This window comes from Convolutriloba macropyga, chromosome 1, assembly GCF_964194025.1.
Source record: "Convolutriloba macropyga chromosome 1, txConMacr16.3, whole genome shotgun sequence".
NCBI lineage: Eukaryota > Metazoa > Xenacoelomorpha > Acoela > Convolutidae > Convolutriloba > Convolutriloba macropyga.
In genome coordinates this window covers 26324928-26343066 of record NC_134468.1, presented here as the reverse complement: position 1 = coordinate 26343066, position 18139 = coordinate 26324928, and the positions used below count along the sequence as shown (strand labels likewise).

At 33.8% G+C, this 18139-nt stretch overlaps 2 protein-coding genes across 2 annotated transcripts in view; one reads left to right on the top strand and one right to left on the bottom strand.

The window, feature by feature from the left end:
- The window catches only part of LOC142337224 (uncharacterized), a 644691-nt gene that overhangs the window by 477021 nt on the left and 149531 nt on the right, over positions 1-18139 (bottom strand). The window lies entirely within an intron of this gene.
- On the top strand, positions 8564-11310 carry LOC142347773 (uncharacterized). Its single transcript, XM_075398958.1, has 3 exons — positions 8564-8962; positions 9346-9608; positions 10717-11310. Exons 1-3 carry the CDS (start codon positions 8865-8867, stop codon positions 10983-10985), a joined length of 630 nt encoding a protein of 209 aa, XP_075255073.1. The 5' UTR covers positions 8564-8864; the 3' UTR covers positions 10986-11310.

Here is an 18139-nt window from a genome sequence, read left to right as displayed (position 1 = left end):
GTGGGTTTTTTTTGTCTGAATCGCAGTGATTAGAAGTGTAATTATAGGTGTTTTCTGATTCTTAAATTTGAGCTTTGTTTTTTGAAAAGATTTAACTTAGTTTCTAAGATTATTATCTGCCGTTTGCTTTCGCGATCTTTCTCAGATTGGAATCATGAATTATTTGAGGGCTATTGATAACCTTGCCAGCTTTTTCAGACTATCAGGTTTTTGACCACCTTAATTATTATGGATTTTTTAACGTTACCAAATGTTTTCAATAATATAAAATTTTGCATTTTGTTTCTCTTGTTTAAGTTCTGGTTTAAGTTCCAATTTTTTGAGCAGACCTGGAGAGGTAGTGAGTTAATGGTTTAATACAAAAGGTAGGTGCTTCCGCTGCAATTACGGTTTTGTTAGCGAAGTTTTAACGCTTCGAGTCGCTTCCGGAATTCTTCCGGCTATGTTTTTTTTTGTTTTGTCGTCTGACGCTCTTTTTTCGTTTTACATTTGTTCACACAGCAAAGCTGAAAAAGTCAAATTTTCTGAATGACTTCTTCCTCTCACTAACGGCATTTGCGCGCGTGACGTCATTTCTCACTCGCTTTAGCGAAAGTTTTTAGGTTATTTGCGTGATTAGATTTTGATCATACGTGACTTACCTCACTCAATAAAATGACTTTTGCACTTTAAAACTTAGGTTTAATTTGAATTTGTTCAAGGTCAAAGGAACTCATATGTGCAGTAAAGGTCCCTAATAAGAGGCTTCTGTGGAATGAATTTTAACAAGCTTTATTGATTTATCGCCGAATGTTTTTTAGCCTAGTTTTTTGAGCGGCGTCGATTTTTTTTTTTCAATTTAGATCTGTATCTGTTTCTATCTCTATTATATGGCATGCAGGTCTATTCTTTCGCAGCTATTCCGGCAATCTGCCTGCTATGTTTTTTAGAAGAGATGTATTGGTGGAGCGTTCTCAAAATGTTCTCAATGATACAATTAGAGCTTTGAATTAGTTTTTTTTGTGGCCGCAAAAACCGTTTTTCAACTAATTTGTTTATCTGTTTCTATTTGTATTTTACGGTATTAGTCTAATCTAGTAGTGGTGCGTTTGGAAGCATTTTGACCATCTGAAGCGAATAATACACTTTAAGATTTAATTTTGAGCTATTTCGGCAATTTTGCCATATTGAACCCGTGTAGCAGTTTTGTGAATTCCTCTTCAATTTCTTTTGCATTTGTGGAGATCTGTGGTTCAAATTATTGCCTTTGGAGGAAATATATATTAGTTTAGGGTTGTTAAAGATAATTGAGTAATTTTAAGCGAGTAATTTTTGTCCGATTTGTTTTAAAAATAATGATGGCGTACTAGCATTTTACGCTTTTGTAGATAATTTTAATAGAAAATTTTGTAGAGAATATTATTTTTAATAGCCGCACAGCACAACGATAGCCGGGGCTATTATTGGCCTTCTCTTGGTTTTTTAACATTCAAAGAAATTAAATTGTATTGGGGCGCTCTTTTTTACGACTCGAAGAGGAGTATTGAAGAAGTCCTTTTTTAATCAATTTTATTGGAGTGAATTTTGAAGCAGGAAATGAAACACTTGAAAAAATCTGGGTTGATTTTGTTGCTGAACAAAATGAAGTGTGAAGCGAAAAGAGAGTGGTTTTTGGTTCATATCGCTGTTTTCTAGAGAGCGTGAAATTGAGGTGTGAAAAAAATTCTGTAAGCGAGCGAAATTTTTTGTTCACGTGCGCCATTTTAAAGATGTTTTTTTTCCATTTTTAAGGAGCTTTGGTTATGATTTTGTTATAACTTTTGTCTAGTTTTGGTAGTGGTTTGAAGGTTTCTGGAAATTCATATGAATTTTATTTATATGATTTTTGGGCTAATTTTTGCGATTTTTTTTTTACTATTGTTTTGTTTTACAGCCTCAAATAGGCATTGAAAAGACCCTCATTAGTTGATCACTTTTTAAGTAGCAATTGGTTACAGTTTTGTTGATACGAAGCTGTTTTTGTTAAGAAATATGAAAAATGGCGTTGCGCAAAATTGAAACTGTTTTTAATTTTTTTTGTTTTTTTTTCTTCTGTTTTTTAGACAAATTATTTAGCCTATTTTGACTTGCCTGTTGTTTTACGAGCATCTAGATACCCTATTGGCTGAAATGATTTTTCTCTTTGGATATATGTGCTTTTGTAATACTAAAAAATTTACTAATTTTCGTTTTTTATTCCAAGTTGTTTGTAGAAGCTTATTTTTTTTTTCATGATTTGACTTCAAGTATTTTAATAAAAATTCTCATAAGTGATTTTAAAAGGTGGTAGTTGTTTTTATGAAGTAATTTTGGCAGAGATAATTATTTAGGGATCTCAGTTTATGTCAAAATTTGGTCAGATTTATCATATTTTAACAGATTTGATTTTGACAAATTAAAAACTTGTTTTTAATTTGTTTTTTGTTTTCTTTCAAAGTAATCATAAAATAGTGGAGGCACGTTTTGTCTGATGAGTAGTTGGATGGCGTTTAAGTGAATTTCCAGTTTGAGTTGGGTGCGGAATTCTTCCGGCTATGTTTTTTTAAGATCTGTTCACACATTTTCATGATTTTTGAAGTCAAATTGGAGTAGTAATTTTGGGTCACGCGGAAACTAGAAGTGGAGCAAAAATTGAGTGGTTTTGCGGCGTGAAATTTTTTCACTCTAATTTTAAAGTAGAGTGAGAAAACGGTATTGGAGCAAAAATTCGCTTTCTCGCTAGTGATTTTTTATTCACATGCGGCAATTTCACTTTTATTTTTACTGATTTTTCGATTTTTTGGATCGGAATTTTTTAATGGTTTTCCCAATTCATTCATAGTTCATGCTAGGCCTAGTTTTTTGTGAAAACCAAATTTCACTATTTCGCTAGTTGTTTTTATTCACATGCTGCATTTTAACTTTGATTTTCTGGTTTTTTATTTGAGTTTTTTAGGAATGGTTTTCCCAGTTCACTCATAGTCCCTACCAGGTCTAGTCTTTTATTTTAGTTAATGAAAATTCTTCGAATTATACGTCAGGACATGTCCTATGTTTTCTATTTCGTCGTCAAGATTTTTGTTACGACCATATGACGTCACAACCACTTCAAATCTGTCGGTTGTTCATTCGTTCATGCAATTTCAACTGAAGTGCGTGCGTAACGTCATTTTTCGCTCTTAGTAGAGCGAGTTTTTGGTCATTCGGGTGATTAAATTTTTGGTCAAACTTGACTTACCTTACTCTCAAAAAATGACTTCCTCACTTTGAAATTGACTTTTTTCGACTCTAATTCAAAGAGATAAGGTCAAATGGGTGAGTATCACTCTAAATGAAGGTTATTTGAGAGCAGTTAATAGAAGCAGCAAAAACTTATACATATTTTTAATCAAAATATAACATATCAGTCTTGAATGAAAATACGAATGTTTTTGGTCCGTCCTTTTAATGTCTTTTTTAGACTGCAGATCTACGAAGCTATTGAGGTTATTTTCTGGCGATCTGCCAGCTATATTTTGACATTGTCCTTCACTTCCTTTCCCTTTTTAGGTTTTCTTTTATGAACTTTTTTTGTGGTTATTCTTTCAATTGGTAATTGTTTCATGAATAGAAAGTAACCGTATCACAAGTTTTTTTCAATAGTTGTTTTGTAGTTGCAGTAAAAAATTTTATCAGATGACTGATCATTTGTTCTTGTCAGATACTTGTCATTGTTAGTTTTCCAGTTATTGTTTCAAAATGAATAACGTAACGAAATGGGGGCTTCATTATGTCAGGGTGGTCCGATTTTGTACTTCGAGTCGGTTCCGGATTTCTTCCGGCCGTGTTTTATAAAAGAAAGAAATGGAATTTTATTAGGAGTTGTTTCTTTGAAGATCTGTTCACACTTTTTCATGATCTTTGAAGTCAAATTGATGTGATTTTGGTCACGCAGAAACAAGAAGTGGAGCGAAAAGTGGGTGGTTTGCGTCATGAAGTTTCACTCTAATTTTAAGCTAAAGCGAGAAAACGGTGGTTAAAGAAATTCACTTTCTCGCTAGTCGTTTGTCTGGCCCTTTTGACTTTGCGTCCTCAAAAACGTGATAATCAGGTGGCGCCCGGAGCCGGAGAGCATTAAGTTTGCTTAGAACCTTTCATCTTATAGACTATAAGTATGCGATTCACCGAACTGTTTTGAAGAGCGGTTCGTAGTAGAGTTTGACCCACTTGCCTCCCCCCCCCCCCCCCCCCACACACACACACACTTCACCCCTCCCGCACATCAGTCCACTTTTACGCCAACCACTGCAGATCGATCCACCCGTAACCCAGCGCTCTCGAACCTCCAGTACGCCGCCCACCCATGCCCTGTTATTTAAGCTAAAGACAAACTAACCTGATCGACAAGGGTTTGAGAGCTATGCGTTAGCCCATAGATTGTTATGTTTAATTGCTCTCTTGCAGTTATATTAGTCTATTATGCGATTTTTCGGGTGACCAATTTTTCGTCTGAACCATTTGAATTTTTGACCTCAAAATGGGACAAACAGACAGCGCCCAGAGGAGGAGCAGTTCTCTTAAATCCTTGCGCCTTACTAGTCTGTAAGTTTGCGATTGACTGAAACTGTTTTAAGACAATTTCATGATGAGAAGGCCCCTTCGTCCCATTCCCCCCTCCAGCTCTACCAGCGCTGCAACCCCCATCCTCATCGCTTTACCCCCCCCCCCCAATGTTACCATCCTCAATATAACAGAAGTCAGGTGGTTGTTTGAGAGCAATTCGCTCGACGATAGTTGATGTTACTATTTGTGAGCCATATGCTTTGTCATTTATTTCGCAATACCACAGTTTTTTTGGGAATAAAGAATAGCAAAAAGGTTAGTGCTGAGAATGAGACTACTATAGTAAAACATCGAACATTTTTCGCTTGAAGAAACAGGCAAAATAATTTCGAGAAAAATGTTGATGCGGTGAAGTTACCCACTGAAACATGCAATCAAATAACAGGCTAGGAAATATCTCCATCGTGAAGTAAGGCTTTTCCAGTTCTTTTCTAACCGATTGTTTTTTTTTCAAGTATCCAGCACTGGAGAATTTACAGTTCAATGTGAAGGACACAACTGTAAATTCACCAGTGCTGGATACTTGAAAAAAAAAACAATCGGTTAGAAATCGGTTCACGTCAGCTATAAAGAAAAAAGAACACTTCTTTTGGTTCGCCTTGTTACTATTATCCCAAAAGTCATCAGTTAAATTTTGCGTCTTTAAGCACCTAATTAATTTTATTTTTATAGCTGCGAAGCTGCAAGTGCTTAAAATAAAAAATGGACAAAAATAGATGGAATCAAAAATTAGAATTTAAGATTTTCAAGTTCTTGTCGTTTGACTAGAATTTTTGTTTTGTTATTTTCATTTCAAATGTTCTTAGTTGTGTCAATTGTGAATGGTTTACATCAAAATATTCATCAAGATATTCAATACTATTCATAGCAATATTTCCGTGAAAAGTTATTTCATTTCAGGAATTCTCCATTTTTCTAAACAAAATTATGTATCATACTGGCAATTTTTTTCCATTAGGAAATCGACTTCAGGGTCAACTTGAAAGCGAAAATTTTCACGTCAGCTGTAAAGAAAAAAAGAACACTTCTTTTGGTTCGCCTTGTTACTATTATCCCAAAAGTCATCAGTTAAATTTTCCGTCTTTAAGCACCTAATTAATTTTATTTTTATAGCTGCGAAGCTGTAAGCTGAGCGGAGCTATATTGCGGTGTCCTTGGTTTTTTGTCCTTGGTTTTTTCTGAATGACTTCCTCTCACTAACGGCTTTTGCGCGCGTCACGTCATTTCTCTCTCCCCTCTCTCTCTTTCTCTCTCTCTCTCTGGCAAAAGTTTGTGCGTGATTAGATTTTGATCATACGTGACTTACCTCACTCAATAAATTGACTTTTGCACTTTAAAACTTAAGTTCAGTTTGAAATAAATTTGGTCAAAGGAACTCATGTGTAATAAAGGTCCCTCATGAAAGGGCTTCTGCGCAATGAATTTTAACAAGCTTCATTAATTTATCGCTGAATGTTTTTTACATAGCTTTTTAAGCGGCGTGGATACCTTTTTCAACTTATATCTGTATCTGTTTCTATCTCTATTATATGGCACGCAAATCTATTTTTTCGCAGCTATTCCGCCAATCTGCCGGTTATGTTAATTAAGTTTTTGGAGAACGTTTTTAAAAAATTTGACATGTAATTATAGCTTAAGCAGATCGATTTTTGTATGTTTTCCGTTAAATCGAGATGCTCATCTGTTGGAGCCACCTCGAGGCCTCAAACTCAGTTTAATTATTCGCAAAACATGTTTAAGATGAAATTGAAAAAGAATTTCCATCTGGTCTCTCTCAAGTAATTCTTTCATCGGTTTTTCTGGTTGTCAATATCCCCTAGAGGGTCAGTTAGATATTTTTAGTCAAGAAAACTAATTAGCGGACATTGATTTTAGATTTTTAATTTAAGTTTTTAAATTTTCGAAATTTGTAAGTAAATTGGTCAAAAATTCCTGCTTTTCTAAATAAACGTGCTGCTTCTCTCATATAAGGTAAAAACACTATCAGGAATACTGACCGAACATAAAGTTTTCAATCTTTTTCATTTCTGTCGGAAAGTGTTCTGATAATCTTGTCTCAAGTATCCCATATTTGCTCCGATGTGTTGGATTTTTCCAATCCATTTTTAAAATTAACTCAAGGACGTGGTTTCCGAGACTAGCGTAAGTGTTAACAGAAATTTGACAAAATGGAAGATTTTTTTACTTTTCACTCATGAAAAGTTTGATAATTGTTTTTCATATTTCAGACGATTGATATATCTTCCTGTTGGTTTCTAGTCAGTAAGAGTGCTTCTTGTTTAGAAGCCACATACTTAACTTTTCTTAAATTTAGAAAATTTAGTGAAGCCACAAAATATATAGAAAATAAAAAAAAATAGTTGGTTGTTTTATCAAGCTTTCCGCTTTGTTCGTTTGTGAAAATTTCTGTTGAGTCAAACTAGTGATCACTGGAAAGTATGATACAGGAGGAAACTCTGGCTCAAGATTTTGAAAAAAGAAAGAGGTTATTTGTTCTCTGAAAAAGGAGCTGTTTTCTCAATAATAATTCATTTTACTTCTTTGGTATCGCATATTCAGTGACTTTTAAATTTATTTCGGCTATATCAGAACTTCATTGAACTGCAAATTGCATATGTAAAGTAAGTGCTGAGAACATTAAAAGAATATTAAATCGACTCTTTCAAAAATCATCGCTGTGTAATTTGGGCGTCATAACGCACTGGGGGTACAAAACGGAAAAGATCCTAGAAAGCTTTAAGACATGTCTAATTTTAGATTGTTAATTTAAAATTTGTGTAATTCAATAGAATAGTTTTTAATTGCTCTCAAACGAAGTTTGTAGCGATTTTTCGCTTGACCGATTTTTCCGTCTGACCCTTTTAACTTTTCTGTCCTATCGTCTGTCCTCAAAAACGGGATAAACAGGTAAGGAGTGGAGGGCATTAAGTGTTTAAGCTGCTGACGCCTTACTAGTCTCTAAATATGAGATTCGCGGAACTGTTTTCGAGGAAGAAATTTCGTCGTTTGAAGGGCGGTTCTTAATCTTTGTTTGACCCAGCATCCCTGAGCCACAGCTGGCTACTACCGAAGTCAACCGCTCGCCTATCGTCTGAAAGCAATTTGCCCGACATTAGTCCGTTGTTCAATATATTATAAAAATCTAGAAATGTTCTCTCTCAACCTAACCCCGCACCCACCCAGAATCGATTTTCCTTGAAATTTTCCCCCAAAACTGTTCCCCTTTCACCCTCTCACCCAATATTGGTAGTTTTGAAGTAAAGATTAAAAAAGGTTTTAAGAGCTATATGTTTTTCGTTCTCAACGATGCGTAAGCAAAAAGTGAAAACCTCACTGAAGAAGAGAAGAAAGCCAGACTCGCATACATGTTTCCCTATTTTGAAAAAAAATGTTAACAATAAAATGGCGTGAAATGGTCTAAATGTTTAGTTTTTAAAACCTGTTGAAAAAATTTGATCAGGACTAATGAGGGCATGATTTCAGTGCAATGAAAAAAATGAGAACAAACTCTAATTGGCACGGGCAACGCATTTCAGTCAAAGAGGTTATGCATGATTGTCAACAATCTAATTGACGTTTAAAAGGTTTGGAATCAACCATTAAAGCTGGTTGAATTTCAGTCACCCTGCTCGTCGAAAGGAAATGAAATGTAATTAAAGGTGTGTTTTGTGAATAAATATATGTTTTTAATTTCAATTTAGCGCCAAAAGTATTAACCAGCTATTTTATCATCAACTGTCCCCAATTATATTGCAGCTTTGAACTTGCGGTTTAATGTTCATTTTTTGTTCAGGTTTTGTAATCAATGAGTAACTTTTATGTATAAATCCTCAATAAACACGAAGTTGGGCGTCGAACATTGAGTAGCTTTAGCTTAATTTTTGTTAATCGGTGCCGTAAATCACTAATACCCATCATGTCGGATCACTTGTTTGCCAACCATCAATTAATCAACTGAACATGTTTGCAACTGTGAATCATTTTCAGAGGCGTGCTGTTGATTGAAAGGTGAGCTGTAGCACGGCAATTGCTACTACAAACGTTGCTCGGCGACCTTTGTTTGCAAAAACGAAATTTTATATTTGGAATCAATTGTCAAAGCCACAATTACCGTCAAAACGTCGATCGTCAGTCGGTTATTGAGTAGTCCTGGTTTTGTAAGCGGAGTAGCTCCCTTGCGGACAGCACAGAGCATAGCGGTGCCCTTATTTCACATTTTAAATCGTGCAAATAGCTGCAATTTGAAAAGGAGTGAATCTTTGAAGATGAGCAGACCTGTGGTTGTAAGTGGGCCAAGTGGCTGTGGAAAGAGCACCCTTCTTAATAAACTACTGTCCCAGGAGCAGTACAAAAACAAGTTCATGTAAGTCATTTTGTTTTGCTATAGCACTGTAAATTTCTGGCATTTTTTTAATAGAGGTTTGACACACTTTTTGATCAAAACCAAACTTTTTGATCTGGAATCCAGCAATCTTAAATGAGCAGATATTTCTTAGTTCTTGAAATTTCTTCTTTATATACATGTCTCTCAAGGGTAATAAAGCATGATGTTCAGATTCCAATATTGCCCATAGGGTGTGTATTTGCAGGGTGAGCAATATTTTTCCACTTATAGACGGAGAAAAAGAACGGAAAATAGTCTACTAAGAGCTTTTTAAGTATAAGAAGCATTTGATTACACAGAAGGATTGCTAGATTATTGTCGAGTATATCAGTTTAGTGTTAGTCTTAAAATATAAATTTCAGGTTCTCCGTGTCCCATACCACCCGTAATCCTCGACCAGGCGAGGAGGATGGAGTGGCTTACCACTTCACCACGAAGGACAACTTCCACTCCATGGTAGACCAAGAACTCTTTCTAGAGTGGGCAGAGTTCGGAGGAAACAATTACGGTACTAGTAAGAAGGCCGTCACTGACATCTCAACCAAGCCTGGCAATCCAGTCTGCTTGTTGGATTTGGAGATGAACGGCGTGAAACAGCTGAAAGCTCTAGATGCAAAGAATAATGGTTAGTTAGTGATATAGAAGTTGCAGAACTTTTATGAATGTCAAATGAAAATGTGTATTATTAATAGCCGCGAAGCGATAGCGGCTATTAATTGGGACATGGTGGTTTTTTGCAATTCAAAGAATTCGAATTGTGTTGGGGCGCTGTCTTTTTTTAAGATCTGTTCACACATTTTTAAGATTTTTGAAGTCAATATGGAGTAGTGATTTTGGTCACGCCGAAACAGGAAATGGAGCGAAAAAGCGAGTGGTTTTGCGGCGTGAATTTCTCTCTCTCTCTCTCTCTCTCTCTAATTTTAAAGTAGAGTGAGAAAACGGTGTTTGAACAAAAATTCGCTTTCTCGCTGGTGTTTTTTTTTGTTCACATGCGGCGTTTTGACATTGATTCTTTAAAAGTTTTTTGATGTGATTTTTTTAGAAATGGTTTTCGCAATTCACTCATAGTCCGTTCTAGGTCTAGTTTTTTGTTTAGTCAATGAAAGTTCTTTGAATTGTACGTCAGGACTTGTCCTGCTATGTTTTTCAATTCGTCGTCTCCATCGATGATTCTTGCGACCTGTCTTCTTGGAATTGACTTTTTCAATTCCAGTGATTTCTACTGCTTTGCAGTTAAAATTTGTGTGCGTGGCGTCATTTGTTCTGCTTTTAGGTCAATTGGGTGAACTCGCTTAACGATCTTTAAATTTTTTGAACATTCACTTGTTAAAGTTCAATAGTGTGCATCTAAGTAGTGCCAAATTTATATGCCTAATTCTTGAGTATTGGTCTTGAGTTTTTGATTTCTGAAAAAGCTCTTTAGGGCTTTTTTCTTATAGACCGTATGGGTCATAAAATTGACAGTCCGAATCTAACTAAAAAGTCGATGGTCTATTAAAGGACTGGTGGTCAATCTGTCTATCTTATTTCTTCAGTTGTTTCAATTCATGGAGGGCCACAAGCGTCTATCGCGGCTATTTTCCGGCAATCTGCCGGCTGTGTTTTTTTCATGTTGCTCGAGTCCTTTTGGTAGTTAACAAATGAGAGAACACTTGGAAATAAAGATCCGAACTAAAGGACAAAGGCTAATGGGGTTGAAGTGATTGATGTTATGTAATGTGTTGTACTCTTAGGCCTCAACTGCTACTACATCTTCATCAATGTGCCCTCAATGGAAGTGCTGGAGGCCCGGTTGAGAGGGAGAGGTACCGAGACAGAAGAAAGCCTCCAGAAGAGACTTGCGAGAGCAATGCAGGATGAGACCTTTGGCACAACTCCGGGAAATTTCAACGTCATCATTGTCAACGATGATTTTGACATCGCCTACAAGAAGTTCGAGGCAGCAATGTTGGAAGCAAACCCGCATTTGAAACCTCCTGAAAATTTACTGGGAGACGTGTAAATGGTGTTTCGTGATCGCTCAGGAGTTTCGACTCGTGTATTTTATCCGTGAAATGTATGGCCTTATAAAGTGATGTACAATATTTCAGTAGCCAAAAGCGCAATAATGCAATATATTCACACACTTGATGTACTCAATCAATGTGCTCTTTGTATTTGTGATGAGAATATTGTTGATTTCACCTCAAAAATGTATCGCACATAAAGGACTGGCTTTTATAAAGTTGTGTAATAAGGAGTCCTATTCAGAATTTATGAGATTTTAGCACTGTAAACAAACGTTATAGCAAAAGTACTGTAAAAATGTTAATAAAAGTATAATTCAATGTCTTAGTCTTTGCAAGATTAGTTTGAGACTGATACCCTGCGGGATATGCTCAATTTTCTCACTTTAACTTTGATGAGCTAAGAATAAGGCGACTGTCTTCATCATCAACTCAAACAAGGAATTCGGCGATTGCAGATATCCCGATCCCTGATATCAAAAACTGATGGTCTTCAAACTTACAAGCTTCATTGGAACTTTATATCAACTTATCAAAAAGTTTCCTGAACAAATTCATATTAAGTTGTTCACTCAATCCGCGAAATTGTGGTTGTTAAAACATTATTTCATAAAAACCCTACCTCCATGACTCCTTGTGTTTTGAAAGATCAACATTTGATTACAGTTGTGGCAGTTGATCTTGCCCAATAAGTGGGAACAATTGCAATCTCCCGCAATGAGAAGGGAGAATTTAAAAATCAATTCAAAGTTGAAAAAACAAAGGAGCATAACAAAGCAAAATATTTAATTTTTTGTTCAGGAGGAATTTCTATGGTTTAATATTGTAACTACATTTTCTGAAGACTATACAAATGTAGTTCGCAAACAAAGTCAACGATGGTGGATGCAATAAAGATGATTTGCTATAGGATACTCCGCCCGCATGATTCAACAATTTTGGGTTCTTTTTCACTTTCTGAACTTTTTCAAGCACTATTTATTTAAAAGTACATGTACACGCCTAGTGGAACCAGTAACAAGTAAAAAAATTGATATTGCAATGTGCCAATCACTTCAAGGGTTTTTGTTAATTTGACCGATTAGTTGCCCCCCTCCTCCCATGTCGGTCCTCCTTTCTGCCCTAACCTTTAAGTCCCCGTTTACCCTCCGCAACTGAGTGTCGACGCATGTAACAGACAAATCAGCGCGTTGTGTCAAATATACAAAAACTTGATTGACTGGGACTTCTAGCAAAAATCAAGCTATTTATTTTCTTGTCATGCGCTGCACATGCATCAGTTGTTTCCTCGGAATAATATTTACTGTATGGAATCACCTTGATTGAGAAGAGACTGGATAGTCGGGGTTTCTCTTATCTATGAGGTCGCAATGCCAGTAGTATAAAAAAGTGACTAGAAGCTCAACGGGGGGGGGGGGGACGGACAATTACTGCAGCGTGGCAATCTACAACGGGGTGGGACATTTTGAGGTGGCCATCTACAACGGGGTGGGACAATTTGATTTCAAATTGTCCCACCCCGTTGTAGATGGCCACCTCAAAATGTCCCACCCCGTTGTAGATTACCACGCTGCAGTAATTGTCCGTCCCCCCGCGTTGAGGTTCTAGTCACTCCCCCCCCCCCCCCGTTGTACCCCTGGTCAGCCCTCGATTTTTTTTTTCAAAATTTTCTCTTTTAACCTTCGGCTGATTTTAACTTTGTTCAATTTGTTTACAAGCTTGACCCAGTTTTTGTTATCACTAATTGTTTGCTGCGAGGTCTGTTTGTTTGTTTAGAAAAGTGATATATTTTAAGCACTGCTATTGCTAGCATTGCGATTACATGTTTATTGTATGATAAAAGTATTCAGATGCAGTTTTTCATATTTGAGAATTTACCGCTAATGGGCGTCGACACTTGCAAAAATTTTTTTGAAAAATGGGGTTGAAAAAATTTTTTGCGTTTTTCCGGCTTTAATCAATGTGAAATTGTGTGAAACATGTTTTTTGAGTAAAAAAGTTGTCGGAAAAAAATTTTTCAAAAAATGAAATTTTTACCCTATAGGGGGGTCAGAACTTGTAAAAATTTTTGAAAAATGGGGTTGAAAAAATTTTTTGCGTTTTTCCGGCTTTAATCAATGTGAAATTGTGTGAAGCATGTTTTTTGAGTAAAAAAAGTCGGAAAAAATTTTTTCAAAAAATGAAATTTTTACCCTATAGAGGGGTCAGAACTTGTAAAAATTTTTGAAAAATGGGGTTGAAAAAATTTTTTGCGTTTTTCCGGCTTTAATCAATGTGAAATTGTGTGAAACAAGTTTTTTGAGTAAAAAAAGTTGTCGGAATAAATTTTTTCAAAAAATGAAATTTTTACCCTATAGGGGGGTCAGAACTTGTAAAAATTTTTGAAAAATGGGGTTGAAAAAATTTTTTGCGTTTTTCCGGCTTTAATCAATGTGAAATTGTGTGAAACATGTTTTTTGAGTAAAAAAAGTTGTCGGAAAAAATTTTTTCAAAAAATGAAATTTTTACCCTATAGGGGGGTCAGAATTTTTACAAGTTCTGACCCCTCTATAGGGTAAAAATTTCATTTTTTGAAAAAATTTTTTCCGACTTTTTTTACTCAAAAAACATGCTTCACACAATTTCACATTGATTAAAGCCGGAAAAACGCAAAAAATTTTTCCAACCCCATTTTTCAACCCCTCTATACGGTACAAGTTCTGACCCCAAAATGAAAAAAAAGTAAAAATTTCAACCCCAAAATGAAATTTTTACCCTATAGAGGGGTCAGAACTTGTAAAAATTTTTGAAAAATGGGGTTGAAAAAATTTTTTGCGTTTTTCCGGCTTTAATCAATGTGAAATTGTGTGAAACATGTTTTTTGAGTAAAAAAAGTCGGAAAAAATTTTTTCAAAAAATGAAATTTTTACCCTATAGAGGGGTCAGAACTTGTTGTAAAAATTTTGAAAATGGGGTTGAAAAAATTTTTTGCGTTTTTCCGGCTTTAATCAATGTGAAATTGTGTGAAACAAGTTTTTGAGTAAAAAAAAGTTGTCGGAATAAATTTTTTCAAAAAATGAAATTTTTACCCTATAGGGGGGTCAGAACTTGTAAAAATTTTTGAAAAATGGGGTTGAAAAATTTTTGCGTTTTTCCGGCTTTAATCAATGTGAAATTGTGTGAAACATGTTTTTTGAGTAAAAAAGTTGTCGGAAAAAAATTTTTCAAGAAATGAAATTTTTACCCTATAGGGGGGTCAGAACTTGTAAAAATTTTTGAAAAATGGGGTTGAAAAAATTTTTTGCGTTTTTCCGGCTTTAATCAATGTGAAATTGTGTGAAACATGTTTTTGAGTAAAAAAGTTGTCGGAAAAAAATTTTTCAAAAATGAAATTTTTACCCTATAGGGGGGTCAGAACTTGTAAAAATTTTTGAAAAATGGGGTTGAAAAAATTTTTTTGCGTTTTTCCGGCTTTAATCAATGTGAAATTGTGTGAAACATGTTTTTTGAGTAAAAAAGTTGTCGGAAAAAAATTTTCAAAAATGAAATTTTTACCCTATAGGGGGGTCAGAACTTGTAAAAATTTTTGAAAAATGGGGTTGAAAAAATTTTTTGCGTTTTTCCGGCTTTAATCAATGTGAAATTGTGTGAAGCATGTTTTTTGAGTAAAAAAAGTCGGAAAAAATTTTTCAAAAAATGAAATTTTTACCCTATAGAGGGGTCAGAACTTGTAAAAATTTTTGAAAAATGGGGTTGAAAAAATTTTTTTGCGTTTTTCCGGCTTTAATCAATGTGAAATTGTGTGAAACAAGTTTTTTGAGTAAAAAAAGTTGTCGGAATAAATTTTTTCAAAAATGAAATTTTTACCCTATAGGGGGTCAGAACTTGTAAAAATTTTTGAAAAATGGGGTTGAAAAAATTTTTTGCGTTTTTCCGGCTTTAATCAATGTGAAATTGTGTGAAACATGTTTTTGAGTAAAAAAAGTCGGAAAAAATTTTTTCAAAAATGAAATTTTTACCCTATAGGGGGGTCAGAACTTGTAAAAATTTTTGAAAAATGGGGTTGAAAAAATTTTTGCGTTTTTCCGGCTTTAATCAATGTGAAATTGTGTGAAACATGTTTTTTGAGTAAAAAAGTTGTCGGAAAAAAATTTTTCAAGAAATGAAATTTTTACCCTATAGGGGGGTCAGAACTTGTAAAAATTTTTGAAAAATGGGGTTGAAAAAATTTTTGCGTTTTCCGGCTTTAATCAATGTGAAATTGTGTGAAACATGTTTTTTGAGTAAAAAAGTTGTCGGAAAAAAATTTTTTCAAAAAATGAAATTTTTACCCTATAGGGGGGTCAGAACTTGTAAAAATTTTTGAAAAATGGGGTTGAAAAAATTTTTTTGCGTTTTTCCGGCTTTAATCAATGTGAAATTGTGTGAAACATGTTTTTTGAGTAAAAAAGTTGTCGGAAAAAATTTTTCAAAAAATGAAATTTTTACCCTATAGGGGGGTCAGAACTTGTAAAAATTTTTGAAAAATGGGGTTGAAAAAATTTTTTGCGTTTTTCCGGCTTTAATCAATGTGAAATTGTGTGAAGCATGTTTTTTGAGTAAAAAAAGTCGGAAAAAATTTTTTCAAAAAATGAAATTTTTACCCTATAGAGGGGTCAGAACTTGTAAAAATTTTTGAAAAATGGGGTTGAAAAAATTTTTTGCGTTTTTCCGGCTTTAATCAATGTGAAATTGTGTGAAACAAGTTTTTTTGAGTAAAAAAAGTTGTCGGAATAAATTTTTTCAAAAAATGAAATTTTTACCCTATAGGGGGGTCAGAACTTGTAAAAATTTTTGAAAAATGGGGTTGAAAAAATTTTTTGCGTTTTTCCGGCTTTAATCAATGTGAAATTGTGTGAAACATGTTTTTTTGAGTAAAAAAGTGTCGGAAAAAAATTTTTCAAGAAATGAAATTTTTACCCTATAGGGGGGTCAGAACTTGTAAAAATTTTTGAAAAATGGGGTTGAAAAAATTTTTTGCGTTTTTCCGGCTTTAATCAATGTGAAATTGTGTGAAGCATGTTTTTTTGAGTAAAAAAGTCGGAAAAAAATTTTTTCAAAAAATGAAATTTTTACCCTATAGAGGGGTCAGAACTTGTAAAAATTTTTGAAAAATGGGGTTGAAAAAATTTTTTGCGTTTTTCCGGCTTTAATCAATGTGAAATTGTGTGAAACAAGTTTTTTGAGTAAAAAAAGTTGTCGGAATAAATTTTTTCAAAAAATGAAATTTTTACCCTATAGGGGGGTCAGAACTTGTAAAAATTTTTGAAAAATGGGGTTGAAAAAATTTGCGTTTTCGGCTTTAATCAATGTGAAATTGTGTGAAACATGTTTTTTGAGTAAAAAAAGTTGTCGGAAAAAATTTTTTCAAAAAATGAAAATTTTTACACTATAGAGGGGTCAGAACTTGTAAAAATTTTTGAAAAATGGGGTTGAAAAAATTTTTTGCGTTTTTCCGGCTTTAATCAATGTGAAATTGTGTGAAACATGTTTTTTGAGTAAAAAAGTTGTCGGAAAAAAATTTTTTCAAAAAATGAAATTTTTACCCTATAGAGGGGTCAGAACTTGTAAAATTTTTGAAAATGGGATTGAAAAAATTGTTTGCGTTTTTCCGGCTTTAATCAATGTGAAATTGTGTGAAACAAGTTTTTTGACTAAAAAAGTTGTCGGAATAAATTTTTTCAAAAAATGAAATTTTTACCCTATAGGGGGGTCAGAACTTGTAAAAATTTTTGAAAAATGGGGTTGAAAAAATTTTTTTGCGTTTTTCCGGCTTTAATCAATGTGAAATTGTGTGAAACATGTTTTTTGAGTAAAAAAAGTTGTCGGAAAAATTTTTTCAAAAAATGAAATTTTTACACTATAGAGGGGTCAGAACTTGTAAAAATTTTTGAAAAATGGGGTTGAAAAAATTTTTTGCGTTTTTCCGGCTTTAATCAATGTGAAATTGTGTGAAACATGTTTTTGAGTAAAAAAAGTTGTCGGAAAAAATTTTTTCAAAAAATGAAATTTTTACCCTATAGAGGGGTCAGAACTTGTAAAAATTTTTGAAAAATGGGATTTGAAAAAATTGTTTGCGTTTTTCCGGCTTTAATCAATGTGAAATTGTGTGAAACAAGTTTTTTGACTAAAAAAGTTGTCGGAATAAATTTTTCAAAAAATGAAATTTTACCCTATAGGGGGGTCAGAACTTGTAAAAATTTTTGAAAAATGGGGTTGAAAAAATTTTTTGCGTTTTTCCGGCTTTAATCAATGTGAAATTGTGTGAAACACGTTTTTTGAGTAAAAAAGTTGTCGGAAAAAAATTTTTCAAAAAATGAAATTTTTACCCTATAGGGGGGTCAGAACTTGTAAAAATTTTTGAAAAATGGGGTTGAAAAAATTTTTTGCGTTTTTCCGGCTTTAATCAATGTGAAATTGTGTGAAGCATGTTTTTTGAGTAAAAAAAAGTCGGAAAAAATTTTTTCAAAAAATGAAATTTTTACCCTATAGAGGGGTCAGAACTTGTAAAAATTTTGAAAAATGGGATTGAAAAAATTGTTTGCGTTTTTCCGGCTTTAATCAATGTGAAATTGTGTGAAACAAGTTTTTTGACTAAAAAAAGTTGTCGGAATAAATTTTTTCAAAAAATGAAATTTTACCCTATAGGGGGGTCAGAACTTGTAAAAATTTTTGAAAAATGGGGTTGAAAAAATTTTTGCGTTTTCCGGCTTTAATCAATGTGAAATTGTGTGAAACACGTTTTTTGAGTAAAAAAGTTGTCGGAAAAAAATTTTTCAAAAAATGAAATTTTTACCCTATAGGGGGGTCAGAACTTGTAAAAATTTTTGAAAAATGGGGTTGAAAAAATTTTTTGCGTTTTTCCGGCTTTAATCAATGTGAAATTGTGTGAAGCATGTTTTTTGAGTAAAAAAAGTCGGAAAAAATTTTTTCAAAAAATGAAATTTTTACCCTATAGAGGGGTCAGAACTTGTAAAAATTTTTGAAAAATGGGGTTGAAAAAATTTTTTGCGTTTTTCCGGCTTTAATCAATGTGAAATTGTGTGAAACAAGTTTTTTGAGTAAAAAAAGTTGTCGGAATAAATTTTTTCAAAAAATGAAATTTTTACCCTATAGGGGGGTCAGAACTTAT